The following is a 15,772-nucleotide window of genomic DNA, read 5'->3' on the forward strand; positions in this document are numbered from 1 at the left end:
CAGCGAGGAGAGCTGCAAGCTTTACTTGCCCGAATTCAACAGTGAGCAGAAAAGCACTTGGCAAATTAAGGGAGAAGTGGAGAGGAGGGCTGGGTTGGGGGACGGGATGCACTGGGAGTCTGGGATTACCAGATGCAAACTACTATACACAGAATGAACAAGAAGGTCCTACTGTATAGCACGGGAATGACAACCATTATCCTGTGATAAACCATAATGGAAAGGAATATGAAAAAGTCTGTGTGCATATAACGGAATCATTTTGCTATACAGTAGAAATTAATACAACATTGTACATCACTTATACTTCAACAGAATAAATTTTAAAAGAGAGAAGAGAGAACCTGCACGGAGAGGGTGCCCACAAGTGAACGCGCAGCAAGGTAGCCTGCCCACCACACCCCTCCACAAGGAAGATGCCAGGAGGACAGGCAAGTTGGAAGGGGACTCTACCACTTCCCGGTCCCCTTCAATTCCTGGAAAGATCCAAGGCTGGTCCTCCCCGCTCCCGCCGCAGGCACTCACCTTGCTAGTGTACTTGGCGATGTCTGCAGCGACATCAGCTGAAGCGGTGGCGATGGGCAGGTCTGCGCTGACCGAAGATGCGAGCGTGCTAGTGGTCCCTGAGCTGGTGACCAGGGGTGACGACTGGGTGCTGGTCACCAGGGTGATGGTGGAGGTGGATGGGCTCTGTGTGATCTCTTTCTGCTGGACAGCTGGGAAAGCAAAGGTTCTTGGTCACCCCACTGCCTCAGGAAGGCTGCCCCAGCTCGAAGCTATGGTGGGAGCAGGGCCCAATCCACACCATTCGAGTTACTCTGCTGTCAAGGGACAAAAATTCTCTCGTCGGCCAAACTCAAGCAAGTTTCCTCCGAGCCCTTTCTCAGTGAGACCTCCATCTGGGTCTATAAGGACTAATACGGTTTCCAACAGCTCAAGGCTGCACCCCTAGGATGACCCCCACCCCTTTTAAGTCCCCACCTAAGAAAACTCAAGGCTGCCAATAGAATTGCCGATTTGCTCCAGTCAACACCTAATGATAGAGCCCATTGTCCAGTCTCTGTGGGAGGGCAGAAGCCTACCTTTAAGAGGTACCAGAGTCACCAAACCCAGACATTTCACACGGACCAACACCCCCTTCCCACTTTGTGTAAAACTGTCCCTTTCTGACTCTACAGAGCCCCTACGATTCCCCCTCCATATTCCCAAATTCTCCCTTTAAAACCCCAGTCCCCAGTGTACACGTTGAAGCTGACTTCAGTTCATATCGGACATTGTGCCCTACTGCAATAGTATATAGCAGATTAAAATCTATCTTAACTGCTTCAACTAGTGGCCAGCTTTGTTTATCGTTAATAGGACAATCTGGGAATTAGGAACCATACCATCAATGAGCTCCTTCTTGCCAGCTCCCACGTTCCCTGGGATGGCTCATTATACTTAAGGGCTATGAATTCAGGAGACTGGAACTGACCATCCCAACCTGAAAGATCCCAGACTCGGTTCTGCCCCAGCAACTCCTCAGACAGCAGGATCGATCCGGCTGTACTCCAACACTGTGTCTAATCGCTCAGTCTCCTTCCGCCCCAATCTTTGAAGGGCTTCACTGGGGGCCCAGTTCAAGATCTGGCTACTTTTTCATCTCACAACCTGCTACAACTCTCAAGAGTTCTACTCACAAGAGTGCACTCGGTATGTGAGAGTTTCGATCAAGGAGCCCAACCACGGAGGATCGCAATGCGGGTTTCCCCATGAAACAAGCCCTGTGTCAGTCCTCACAAGAGCTGGACAAACTAGCACCCATCGGATCAGCGCTTTGTTCGGCTTTACATCAGCCCAGATGGAGCCTCCTGCTGGGAGCTGTCGTTCCAAGCTTCAGCAACGGTTCCTGATGCTGGATCTTCTTGCGTAAGGGGGCTAATCCCTACTTATTAAGGTACCCTTTACTATCCACTTCTCATACTGTACTCTTTCAAAAATAACGCCCAGGGGTTAGCGGGCATGCACGAGGAAACTTATGCAAAGGTACTCACTGCAGCACTGTTAACAACAGGGAAAAGCTGGAAGCAACCTACATGTCCATCTGTACGGGGATACTTTATTAAGTAAGCTGTGGAATACTACGCAGCAGTCCAAAAGAATCAGGAGAGCTCTATGTACTGACATGGATGGACCTCCAAAACATGCTGATGGGTGGGGGGGGAGGGGGGGTAAAAAAAAGGCAAAGATGGTACCATTTTTATGTTTCCAAAAAGAAAAAAAAAAATAATACTTTTATGAAGTCATATATATAGATACATAAATATATATGCATACATGCATGAAAAAAAGATCTTATGGTTAACAATAACCTCAGAGAAAGGGTGGAGAATGAAATAGGAAGTCAATCAAGACAACAGATTTTTGTGTGTCTAGGCATCTATTTCACCCCTTTCTGAGAAGACGTGCATGTACCATTTATAAAATGAAAAAGGAAAAAGAAAAGTACAAAAAGCAAGCTGCAAAACAATTTTTAAAAATAATGCCAAATGGAATGTGTCAGGCCTCCAGGATATGGTGGCCAGGCAACCAAGGGGAACTGAAAAAAAAACAAAACGAGGACGATTTTTCTCCTGTCCGTGTGGCGAAAAGGGAGCGGGCGCCACGGAGAGCGGAGGGGGAGGCTCGGTACCTTTCACAGCCTGTCTGGTCTGATATCTCGTCCCCTGGGAAGACTGAGGCTGCTGCTGCTGCTGCTGCTGCTGCTGCTGCTGTTGCTGCTGGCGCTGCATCTTCTGCATGTGCCACTTTTGGGAGGACGTTTGAAACTTACTTGATGAGTTCCACACGACCCGCTGCACAGCCGGGGCAGTCTCCTTCGGTAAAAGCGGCCTCTGCTTTTTCACCGGGCTTCCCGTGGTGGTGGTGGTGGCGGCGGCGGCGGCGGCGGCGGTGGCGGGGGCCGTGACTGTGGACGTGGTGCTGGCCGTGACCCCAGCCGTGGGAGTTTGGGAGGATGAGCGGGTGAGGACCGGCGTTTCGGGGGGAGACTGGCTGCCCGCTGTCGTGGATGGTGGAGCTTTACCTACAACTGAAGCCAAGGCATGAAAACACAAAACAGAAAGTAGACAGGACTCAGGCTGGCCTGCAGGGTCTGCAGGCCAGCGAGTTCTAGGTGACCATCCCTTGGCAGGCTAGCATGCCAAGGACCTCCCCGTGAATGGGCACACCGTCACTTTATATGCTTAGGCCACTTCTTCAGCAGGTTCTAGCATAAAACATCAGCCTCCTTGGGTTACATGCTGGCTCACTTTTGAGATACTTGTCAAGGCCTCCAGGGGACTGAGGCCAGCATGACCCAGCCCCTAGCCTGGAGTTGCCCACCTCCTAGTCGATGGACCCAGTGGATGAACAGAATCACTGCAAGGACCTTGTTTTACAAGTTCAGTGAGCACTTTGAGAAAGACTTAGCCAAAGTCCAGCTGGAGATTAACAGGAATCCTTTTCTTGGCCAGGAAACCTACAGAGCATGTACCCCAAGGAACCAGACAGCCTCCCAATGGCCAAAGCACTGAATAACAATGAATCACCCAGAAAGAAGAGTATTGTCTTTCATCCCTTCTAATTCCTTCTAGAATAGTCTCAGTGTGGTCCTGGCAGCCTTGACACCTAACACTCAAGGGAACCCCACCCCAAGGCCAGAACCTTCCCCAGCACAATGGTATTTATGGAGAATTTAGAAGCCTCGCTTTTGTTTTGACTGCAGTTATTCCTGTTACGTCTTTTATGCAGAGCACAAAATACTGTTTCACCTACTGTGTGGTAGTCAAGTTTAAGTCCAAAATTGAGTTTAGTTTGTTTTTTTAAAAAAAGAGCTGCTGCTTCAAATAAAAATATATTAAGTCAATAATTGTACTAGCAGGTCTTGGGTATGGCAAAAAGAATGAATGCGAGTGACTCAAGCTTGAAAAAAGCTGCCTTTTGGACTATATCTTCTGGGAGGAGCTGGGCTATAAGGGAGGAGGGCAGGATGTCAACAGGCAGCAGGGAGAATTTGGAGGGGAACAGCTTTAGCCAAGACATGCCCAGGAATCAGCAGCATATTGGTGAGTGAGGGCAGGCAGTGAGAAGGGCTGGTCGGAAGGCAGGTTAGAGCCAGAAGCACTGAGCGGCAGAGAAGGGATGACCACATGAGTGCTCGTCTGTAAGGGGGAGGAGGTCAGTTACTACTGCAGGGGCCCCAGGCCCTGCAGAGATGAACCTGCGTCCCCAGAGAGGATTCCCCGGGATTCACACAAAAATCACGGGTGCAAGTCAGCATCCTTGATCTCAGACGATGTGCCTGACATCAAACTCTTTTTCAGAAGGACTGAAAGTGAAGCCGCTCAGTCGTGTCCGACTCTTTTGCAATCTCATGTACTATGGCCTGGCCAGGTTCCTCTGTCTATGGGATTTCCCAGGCAAGAATACTGGAGTGGGTTGCCTTTTCCTTCCTTCCCCAGAGGGGATCTTCCTGACCCAGGGCAAGAATCTGGGCCTCCTGCGCTGCAGGCGGATTCTTTACTAGCTGAGCCACCAAGGAAGCCCCTTAATAAGGACCACAGCTTTTTCAGGGGCTCAGCATGCTTCCGCCGCGTGACTCCCTGCCTATCATTTCTAGATTTCTATCACCCAAAAGAGACGTGAGCTCTTGATCATTCTAGGGGAAATTTTCAGTTAACGGTGGGTCTGGAAAAACCAAGGAGTGTGAAAGGAAAGGAGTGTTGACAGGCTGACTTTACTGCCTGGGGGTGGGGGTGTCTCGGCGGTTATCACAACTGACTGGCCTCCTGCTCCACTGGGGAAAAATTCAGCCAAGGTCCTGGGCAAGAGCACAGGGCGGGGCTGGGAGAAGATCTCTACCTAGAGTGAGGAGCCCCCATCCTTGCCCAGGACAACCTTCCAGATGTCGGACACAACCTCTGCCCCTTTCCTTTCCAGGGGCAAAGGTGGCTTTGAGCTTGGCCCTTCTTAAAAAGGCAGAGATCCCACAGGCAAAGCTTCTAACCTGCAAAAGCATCTTTAGTGCCTCTCTTTTTGGCCATGAGATTTAAAAATATACTGCCCTTGTTGATTAGCTAGCCTGAACCGTCCTTGGGCAAAGGGCAACCACAAAAAGCTCTTTTTCTCTCTCTCATCTTGCAAAAGCAAATAGCTGGCTTTGTAGATGGGTTACTGCTCTGCAAGAGTCCCATTGGAGCTCTTTTCCAAAAAAAAAAAAAAAAATTCCAGCCTTGACACACTCTTGGCAGGGGGGGAGTGTTTCATTTAGACACTAAAACATTTTAATTTCTAGAGGATGCTGATGGTTTATTGGGGGGTGGGTGGGGTGGGTGGGGGGTGGATAGGGAGAGGAAGGGCCATGGAAAATTCCATTTGTCCTAAAAATTTGGGAGTGTATAATCACCTGTAGTCTCAAAAAGAAGTGATTTTCTTAAAGGTCAACACTCCAAAAGCGACCCCACCCAACTAACCTACTTATATCAGACTTCGGTTGCTGTCTTGTACATTAAAAAAGGACTTTTTAAGAGAAGGCTGGAAATGACTGATGTGACCCAGGTAAGCATAGTCAAGGTCCTGATGCGAGCTCCCTTAGCTTCTGCTCTAGGACCTCTAGCTAGAACAGCCGTCTTTCTATCTGAGGATTCAGATTCTGTGTATAAGCTGCACTCCGAACTGAAGATCAGTTGGAGGTCACCAAGCACTCTCCAAAACACCCTTGACTTAATAAACTCGTTTGATTTAATAAACTCGTAAGTAAAAGCACATCGTTGAAAAGATGCTCAACTGCAGAGTCGGACACAAAGTCGAATCTTCAAAACCCAAATCATGCTCAGGTGGCTCTGGATTTCAACCCCTGCTAAGTTCCTCTGAATTATGTTTCAGAATCATCCTTTGCTTCAAAGTCCCACCACATACTCAGGGGATCCTAGAGAAATTTGCTCCAGATACCAGTGAGAGGAACAGCTCAGCTTCATTTTATCAACTGGAGTGTTTTCTATTTAGCGGGGGGAAACATGAGATCTTTTAAGGCACTCATATGTGTTTCCCTTTTTGCTTTGACTGCCAGGAAGCTCGGACCCAAAATGGAAGCCTGACTTTGCTAATTCTGAAGGCTGAAATAGTTATTTCTGTATACAAACTTTCCCCAGATCTCTCACTGTTCTATTTTCATCTTTCTCACTGATGTCTTGATTTCCATTTTATCAGTATGTCACAAATCCTTTCTGGAAGGGGCAAAAAAAAAACCCCACAACCAAACAAAAGATCTATTCCAGAAAGAGAGGAATAGTATAAATGTATCATTCATAGGAACACTGCCATCTGGGACCCAACAATTCTACAAACTTCATGGAATAATTGCTACTCTTATTGCTTTCTGCAGCATCAGAAGTGGTACCTCAAACCCTAATCCACACAGAAATGGATGTTTCAGATGCCATTCGTAATTCTAAGGGATGGGGCAGTGATCCATCCTTCCTGACCCACTCAACTGCCTCTCTCTCTTCCTGCCTTATATCACTGAGAGATATTCCATCCTCTTCCAGTGAACTGCAGGGACTGAGGTTCCAGAACAGTTCATGTTGATACAAACACAGAAGGAAGATGCTCAAAGCCCATCCCCCTCCTGTTTAAGCAGCCAGACTAATAAATCCCCAGGGGACACATAACTGAGATGTTACCTCCTGTCAGAAGCTGTGTGTTGTCTGTCACTAAAAGTCATGTCCAGCTCTTTTGTGACCACACGGACTTTAGCCCACCAGGCTCCTCTGTCCATGGAATTCTCCAGGCAAGAATACTAGAGTGCATTGCCATTTCCTTCTCCAGGAGATCTTCCCGACCCAGGGATTGAATCTACGTCTCCTCCATTGGCAGGAGGATTCCTTACCACTGAGCCACAGAATTAAACCTGGCTATCCCCTTATGTAACCCACAAAGTACCTGAGGTTTTATGGCTACAACCTCCAATTTGTCTTTTGGCCGCGTCTCTCCTGGGCCCTTAATTAATTCTTCATTATCTTTCTTGGGTATATTGGAATCCCCTCACCACCCACTTGCCAAGCCAGCTGAGAAGTTCGCTGACTGCTTCGCCCATGGGCCAGACATCTTTCAAATCATTCCCATGTTCCACTGGGGGGTCTGCCAACATGCCTGGGATGCGGCAGGTTTGAGACCAGCCACTGCTGGTTCGGTCCCTAACAGCAGCGAAGGAGGAGCTTAGGTAGTAGTTCACAACTAGGAGAGATTTTGTTTTGTTAAGACCCTTTTGAAGGCCACCACTGGGTAGATGCTACTGACATCCAGGGATACTGCTAAACATCCTCCAGGGATACTGCTAAACATCCTCCTATACACAGGACAAAGAATTATCTAGCATAAAAAGTCAATTAGTGCCAAGGCTGAGAAACCTCGGGCCCATGTCAGTTAAACGCAAATATGGCAGAACACGGGCTTAGGTGGGTATCATACAATAATCCCCCCTTGGATTTCTAGAGGCCTTAAGAAGAATGCAGCAGTCTGGTGCCACCGACCCAAAAGGTCTTAGAGTCTAGTAAGAAAATGTGTTTTGAGATGCCTGGGCAGCGTGAGGGGAGGTAAAGGAGAATAAACTCATCAAGGTCTTTGAACTGAACACTTTTAACAATTTCAGCGCTGTTCAATATCTTAACATTGACAAACACTTAAGGCATGTAAGTGAACACATTGGAAAAGAAACTGCTTAGGTTCAAAATGACTTGACTGTTAGAAGCAACTACTACTTTCTAAGAGACTTCTCTTCCTGTGCTCAAAATCAACCACATTGGGTACTGAGAAGGTAAAAGGTGGGCAGGCCCAGGTTAAGGCCTGGTCCCACTCAGTAACTAGCTGAGTGACCAGGAGCCAATCCTAGCTTTGCTGTGCCACCCTTCACGATGTTAGAGGGTGACATGACACGTGATACTACAAACGGCAAGGTGACATTCTCACACCAAGCCAAGAAACCGGAAACGGGTGCAATCACTTACCCTCCTGCTTGGGAGATGGTTCTTTGGGTTCCTTCTTATTTTTTCGACCCTCCCGCCCAGAATGGTCTTCTCCTAAATCTATGACAAGTTCGCTCTCTGAATCAGAGTCCAGGCCCAAATGCACTGTTGGGGAATCCGTCTCATCTTTTCCCTTCAGCTTATCCTTTGTGGGATGAGGCGAGGGTTTTGCTTTGTCTGAAAAGTCCTTCTCAGGCTGGGGGCTCGTCTTCTCCTTGACCGAGCTTGGGTCTGCTTTCTCGCTGGCTGGTGACGTGCTGACTTTCAGCTCCTCTTTCGTCTCCACTGGGTTCGGCAATTTGGGCTTTTTTTTGACAGCAGATGGCTCTTTGTCCATCCGAGCCCCCTCTTTGTCTTCAGCATCTTCTGGCTCGTTCTTGGACCTCTGTTCCTCATCACTGATAGAGTCACTACCGCTACTATCTGACTTCTCAGAATCCTCCGAATCGCTGTGCTCGACAGCCGTATAAACATCTTCCGAGATTTCATTTATGCCTAAATTCAAAAAGAAAACCCAGCATGTGGCGTAGTCACAGAATAAAGAGCAGGACCAAAAAAATGCAAACATTTTCCACGCCCAACGCTGGAATAAAAAAAAGAAACATTTCACATTGCATCACATTTGGTCTGGTTGGGGGTTAACAGTAGACTCAAGTTGCAGCTGACTACAGGTGACAAATGGAACGTCTGCTGAGGGTTTCAGTTACTGACATTTCAAGATGAATTTCTAATTTATCCAGAGCTCAATATTGGCAGCATGGGTAACTCATTGGGACACAGAGAATGGGAGGGATGGAAGGGAATGCTACACAGGCGTTGTTAAAACTGATCCATTTTACAGATTAGAAAAAAAAGAAGCCCTGAGAAATCACTTGTCCTGGGACACAAAGAAAACTAAGACAGAGAGGCGAGGCCAGAGACATGGGCTCGAGGCACCACTAGGGCTCTTCCCACAAATTCCCAGAGCATTAAGTCTGTTACCCTTTGTATCCAGGACTCAAAGAAACAGGCCAAGGCTTAAAGCAGGGGATGCAACTCACAGCCCACGAGCCACAGGAAGCAATGGTTTGACCCAATGCTTTCCAACATTGTGTTATTTGTTTTTATTTTTAACCTAGAACGTCCTGGCCAATTCATAAATCGGGACGTTTCACACAAAAATTAAGATGCTAGGCTTGTGCTGCAAGAGCAGAAGACCCGGCCACTCTGGGTCGCAGGCCCGAGAGGCTGGCTGGGGCTGAGAACCACTGGCCCCTTCCGGTTGGGGAGCACCGTCTCCAGGCGGCCCAGCCGCCCAGCCTCCACCGGGCTCCCTGCCCTGAAGCAGAGTCAACACCACTGTGTCTCTACTGCTGCTCTGCTTGTAACCGAGTCCAGTGGAAAGTCACCCATTTCCACGTCTCAAGCAAAAGGAGAAACAATGAAATAGCAGGAGTTTCCTATATACACAAACCGAAATGGGCAAAAGCCTATTTCTAACAACAGTTTCATTTACCCTATTCATGTTTCCTTCCTGCTCTCGGTAGTGAGCGTCATCCACCTGGAGGTAAGTAATCCAATACCCTACAATTTTGAAAGGAGGAAACCCTCATCAACTCTGTATTGTCTTCATTCTAGAGCAATGGTTACCATGAGTGGGGTCACGGAAGAGAAACCTGTAAAAGGCTAAGAGCCACAAACAGCCCAGCAGGATCAGGAGTGAATTACATCCACCTCCTCCAGGGCTCAAATTGAAAGAATCTAAAAACCAAATCTGGTTTAACTTCTGGATCTCATGGTTTGTGCAACTGGTAACTAAAGGGTAGACACCAGACTGACAAGCATGGCCACACAGGCTTGGATACTGGAGCCCGAAGGATGTGAATTCAGATCCTGCTCCCCCGCTTCTATTAGCTGTGTGGCCCTTAACGAGTGAACTACCTCTCTGAACCTCCATTTCTTCACCTGTCAATGGGTCTGATAACAGTATCAAACTTCCAAGACAATCTGTGCACAGGGCAGGGGACATGGGAAGTCCTCCATAAATCGTTATTAACAACAACAAACTGAGGAGCTAGACCAGCTGCTTGGAAGAACCCAAGAGGGATACAGCCTGCAAAATTTCATCCATGTCACTCAATGTCCTAAACAAACGGGCAACCCAGCAAGGAATGCTTTCCTCAGACAGCCTCACTGACTCCCAGCTAGCTCCTTTCTCACCCAAAGGTCCAGAGCACCCAGTGACATGGAAATCTCATCTTGGACTGGCTTTCTCTACTGAGACCCAGCCACCCCCTATTTCCTTATAAATACCTTCTGACTTCATTTACCTCTTCAACAAACATTCTAGAGCATCACTATGTGTATAAGATCAAGTACCTTGGAGAAGACTAGTCTTTATAACATCTTTATAAGACAAACCTCTCTGCCCTCAAAGAGCTTCCAGTCTAGACTGGGAGGAATACCCCCCACACAAAAGGACCACTGATGCTTTGGAGCCATAAAGGACCAAAGGAGGTGGGCAGATGGGGAGGGCAGTCAAGGAAGACTTCCTGGAGGTGGTGATGCCCAAGCTCAGCCTTAGGGATAGGATTCAGGTAGCAGTGTAAAAAGACAGGCAGCATGGGGACGAGGAAGGGGGGCAATAGATACAGAAACAGGATGCATGTGCCGGGGGCGGGGGCCAGCCTGGAGGGGAAGGGTTTGTGCCAGGGACACTTGTGGGATACACGTGATGCTGAAGTGGAGACACCGACGTGCAGAGAAGCATAACGGCAAACTCAGGAGGCTCTTCCTGCTTCCAAACTTTCTTACAAGCAGCACCTCGAATCAGCAGGCTGCCACAATCAAAGAATGCACTCTGACAAACTCAAAATACCCGCTGAACAATTAACTAGCAAATGTGAAATATTCTGCCATGAGAAATGATTTTTTGTTGAACGAACATGCCGAAGTTAAACCTGCTGCGAAAACAGCAGCCAGGGTCGGGCTTTCATTTCATCCGGGTGGTCCCCCTAAAGACAGTAATGATGGTGATAATGATATAAGCAAGCCGAGACACATACCTAGTTGTGCTTTGCAACTCTCTATCGTCTTGTCGAGATTTAGCTGGAATCTGCTGCGAATCTGTCGCTTGGGAGAGATGAGAGGAACAGGAGTAGACTGCTGCTGAACAGACTCACTCAGCTCCTTCAGGTCCATCTCGGCCTTGCTTCGATCTGGAAGACACCACCGCACCCTCATGAGATCAGGCACTGGAGGGAACCAGTGAATAACGCTCATCACTTGGCTTCTTCTCGAAAACACGCTTTTGAGCCCAGGAGGAAAAAAACCTAAAATGTCTCTGTTTATCCCAGCAGTATAATCTACTCGACGGCCTGGGCTGACTTGGCGATAAGAGCGAGAGAGAACATTTGGCCGGTTTCTACTGAACTATCGCCTGGGTTGCTTTCAATACAGAGAATGCACAATCCCAGCCAGATCGTTGGTTTCTAGGAAGCTCAGCATCACTGTGGATCCTCCAAAGCCAGAGGTTATGCTATGTTCAACCTCAACAAAGCAGATAAAGTGACACTGAGTCTGGCCAGTTTGCTTTGAATTTCAGGCCCAGAACAGAGTGGGCTTGTAACCTAGAGAGGCACTGAGCCTTGCGGAGAACATGATGATAAAGACGGGGAGCCCAACTCCTCCTTTACCACATAGACTTCGATCTTCACTGACCTAGTCTGGAGCTCAAATTAGGAGGAAAGGGTAAACAGGAACCTCCCTGGTGGTACAGAGGTTAAGACTCAGTGCTCCCAATGCAGGGGGCCCAGGTTCGATCTCTAGTCAGGGAACTAGATCCCACATGTTGCAACTAAGAGTTCACATGCCGCCAAGGAAGGCCAAAGATCTCAAAAACAAGACCCAGCCTAGCCATGTGCATGGATAAATGTTTAAGGAAAGGGAAAATACAAGACAGGCAGACCCTCCCGCCGGCGTGCTGTACCTCCCTTTGACTCCTGGCATCTATCTGAGGAATGGGGACCGATTAGTCTTGGACATGAACCTATGTCTTGTTCAGGTAAGATATCAACTCCTCCTCACCCTGACGGCAAGCAAAGGCCTCTGCTTAATGACTCAGGTCCAAAGGTCCTGCCCCCACCCCCATGCCCACGTCTGCTGTGGGTCTTTGGACGACCAAGCTGGCCCAGATTCCAAAGGCTCCATGAGGTTGTGCGTCTTGAACTCCTTGCCCACCTCCTCGGTTGCCTCCTCTAGCTACCCCACAAAACATAAAAAGGGGACAACAGGGTGGAAGTAGCCAAGGCCAGCTAACAGTGAGAGATTCTGCAGGAAGGAAGCATGGTCTTTCACCCTGACGTCACCTCCAAGACCCCAAGCAGAGAATGCACTTGGTGTCTGATAAGGGGGTGTGTGGGGGGGGTGCCCAGCTCCTCTTCTCAATCCCTGAAAGTGGATCAGGGTCACAAAGGATGTGGGATCCCTCATGGACCCATCAAGAACAAAGATGAGCCACCGTGAGCTAGTTCTACCAGCTACGCGCTCACTACCTGACTTCTCCCATTTCTTTGTTGCCCCCACCCAGAAGGCTACCTCTAGCCACCAGCCTGGTACAAAGGCCAAGATACAGACTGAGCGCTGGACTGCAGGGCTCCTCCGAAGCCTTCACTCTCCCCCTTAACATGACCCTTTCATTCCGCCCTGCACCCAGGAAGGGGGCATGCTCCTAACACCACTCACCAGAGATTTACCCTTTTAAGGGGCCACAGGTAGTCTCCCCAAAGCCCCACACAACCCACTCATAGATGACTGGAGCCACAAATCGCTCCAACTTCATTTATCACCATAACGAGGTAAGATTAGGAACAGCCCTGTCCCAAAGACACACTTCAGGTTGGCCACCAGCGAGATTCCAAAAGTGAGCTTTCAAAGCAAACAGGGACAGCATCCTTGTCATTAAAGTAATGGCTCTAAAAAAGCTGACCTGTGTGTGCACGCATGTGTTTGTCTGGTGTGTGTGCACACGCTGATCAGGGGACCTTCAGAGAGCCTCTTGGGGCCAGGACTGAAGATGCTTGCGAGGAGAATGGCTGAGTGTGCAATTACTGCAGTGGGGGAAGAATATTCATTCAGTTTTACTGGCGAGGCATCTTACAAAGTAAACAGAGAGAGTAAAAGAGATGAAAGAGGACGACGACTGGGGAACACAGAAAAGAGGAAGATCCGATTAAACGACAGTGCGATCAGGACTTAAGGACTTCAACTGCTGAGCCAAGAACACGACAGTGAAAGGGGGAAGACAGGAGGCCCGTCTCGTCATTTCTGCTCTCAGAAATGGAGAGGCACTGCATTCCAGAGGGAAACTGCAGGCAGCCTTTTCAAGCATAAAGTTGGAAAAGAAGTATCTCACAAAAATACCTTCCATGAAGTGGAGCAGCAGGAAATGGCGGCGTTGCCTGCGTTACAGGAGGGCACCCTGTCCTCTACGACATTCCTATGTGGCTAACAGATTCCACACAGCTGTTACCGAGAAACACAGCTGACCATATCAGGCAAGGGTCCACCAAATTTCTTCCATAAAGGGCCGCAGAATAAATGAGGCTCTGCAGGTGTATGAGCTCTGCTGAGTGCCATAAAATAATGTGTTCAATGAATGTGGCTGCATTCCAATAAAACTTTATTTACAAAAACAAGTTGGGGGCCAGATTTGGTCCACAGGCTGGAAACTGTGGACCCCTGACTGATAACCTTGGCTGCACATTGAAATTGCTCCCTGTCCAGTCCAGAGCTTTAAAAAAAAAAAAACCCTGACTACTTGGCCCCACCCCCAGAGACTGAACTCACCAGCATGGGGGGAGGCCTGAGCACTGGCCATATAAAGGTTCCCCAGGTGTTTACAATTGGCAGGTAAGGCTGTAAGCCCCTGTACTGGACCAATGTTGTCTGTGAGTAAAGAAAATGCCTCATGATTAGCCTTAACCCTTATGCACCTTGTATGAAACCTTGGGGTTCATACGAACAGATCTACACATCACCAAAATAATCAAGTATGAGCATGTGTGTACCTGTGTGTGTCTACATGGCGCTGTTTTGTTTTTGCATGTGAGCTCAATCATGTCTGATTCTTTGCAACCCTACGGACTGCAACACACCAGGCTCCTCTGTCCTTGAGATTTCCCAGGCAGGAATACTGGAATGGACTGCCATTTCCTTCTCCAGGGGATCTTCCTGACCCAGTAATCCGCATTGACAGGCAGATTCTTCACCGCGGAACCACCTGGGAAGCCTAAAGGGCATGTTGCCTCCTTTGTGTGTCTATGTGAGGGCAATCTCTTAACTTTAGCCTAAAAATTGAATATTCATAATCAAGAGGAATGAAAAGATAAAGCACTTCTTTTCACAAAATACAGGGTCAGTGAGCTATTGTGAAGCTATTCTAAAGAGAAACCACCAAAAGCCAGGGAGGGGGCTACCCCAGGGTCCCTGAGAGCAGACCTTCAGGAGTTAAGCCAGATGTAATTATCTTTCTCAAATTTTCAGCTGTGTGTGGACTCAATTGTGCTCCGCAGGGGGAAAAGATGAGCTTCTCTTTCTCATTTAGCTCCTAGTAGCTTATCAGGACTCCTTCCACCTCTGCCCTTCTATATCGGGAATATCTGCAGAATCCACCCTGGCTGTCAACATTTTGAACTTCTCAGTTGATAGGAGGACAGCTTAGGCTATAAATGGAAACCAGGGATTTAAAAAAAAAAAAAAAAAACCACCCAGGCTAGAGAAACAAGGCGTGATCCTCACATTGCTGGAGGGAGCATAAATCAGAACCACCCTTCAGAGGGCAATCTGGCAATATCTTTCCCAATGTCAGCAGCTCCAGGCCTCTGACCCTCAGCTCCACTTCTAGGAACGATTCCTGTTTCTAGATCCTGTTCACTACCACCTGGGCAGAAGGGTCTTCATCACAGCTGTTTCCAGCAGCAAAAAAATGGAGATCTACTCAATAACTAAAGTGCCTGGATGAATAAGTTACTGGTCACCTTTAAAGGGAATAAAATACAGCTGCTAATATAACAGCAGCATAGCTCTCTGTGTGGTGATATGGAAAGCCCATCTGTTTAATGAAAAGGAAAACAGTCAGTCAAGGACATGAGCGCTGGTGCGGGAAAAGTAAGGAAATGCAGATACTAACATATGTGTTCTCCGGCTTCTCCGTGTGGGCATTTGAGCCTAGCGGGGTGGGGGTAGGGGGCCAGGAGGGGTTCTGGCACTGCAGAACATTTGACAGCAACCCTGACCTCCACCCACTAGATGGCAGTAGCACTCACGTCCCAGCTGGGACAATAAAAAGGGGTCCAGGGGATTCCCTGGAGGTCCAGTGGTTAGGAATCCACCTTCCAACGCAGGGAGCACAGGTTTGATCCCCGGTCAGGGTACTAAGATCCCACATGAGATACACACTGCAGCGCCCCGACGCGGACTCCCTGCTTCAAAAGTGTCTAGACATTGCCAACTGGGGACCAGATCACTCAGACTGATGTCTAAAAGAGCTCTCCAAGGAGACTAAATAGAGCCAACAGGGGCAGAGGATGGACCAAAAAAAAGGAGCCAACACTGGTCACTCTCTTTTTTGGCGGGCAGCAGGGGGAGGATAGAGAGAGGAACAGGTGATCAGAGGTGACAGGTGTGGACTGCCTTTTCATTAATCATCTTTCTGTACTTTGACTTGGAGAAGGGAACAGCAATCCGCTCCA

At 48.4% G+C, this 15,772-nt stretch overlaps 1 protein-coding gene across 17 annotated transcripts in view; it reads right to left on the bottom strand.

The window, feature by feature from the left end:
• ZMYND8 (zinc finger MYND-type containing 8) overlaps nucleotides 1–15,772 on the bottom strand; it is a 124,385-nt gene that overhangs the window by 17,772 nt on the left and 90,841 nt on the right. For 10 of the 17 annotated variants that reach the window (XM_018057984.1, XM_018057978.1, XM_018057977.1 and 7 more), the window contains 4 exons: nucleotides 11,087–11,239; nucleotides 8,025–8,537; nucleotides 2,672–3,070; nucleotides 526–716 (listed from right to left, as the gene is read on the bottom strand). In XM_018057984.1, the coding sequence (XP_017913473.1) occupies nucleotides 526–716; nucleotides 2,672–3,070; nucleotides 8,025–8,537; nucleotides 11,087–11,239 (1,256 nt within the window). The remainder of the gene's footprint in view (nucleotides 1–525; nucleotides 717–2,671; nucleotides 3,071–8,024; nucleotides 8,538–11,086; nucleotides 11,240–15,772) is intronic. The other 7 variants (XM_018057985.1, XM_018057982.1, XM_018057983.1 and 4 more) reach the window with 2 other exon arrangements.

This window comes from Capra hircus, chromosome 13 (genome assembly GCF_001704415.2).
Source record: "Capra hircus breed San Clemente chromosome 13, ASM170441v1, whole genome shotgun sequence".
NCBI lineage: Eukaryota > Metazoa > Chordata > Mammalia > Artiodactyla > Bovidae > Capra > Capra hircus.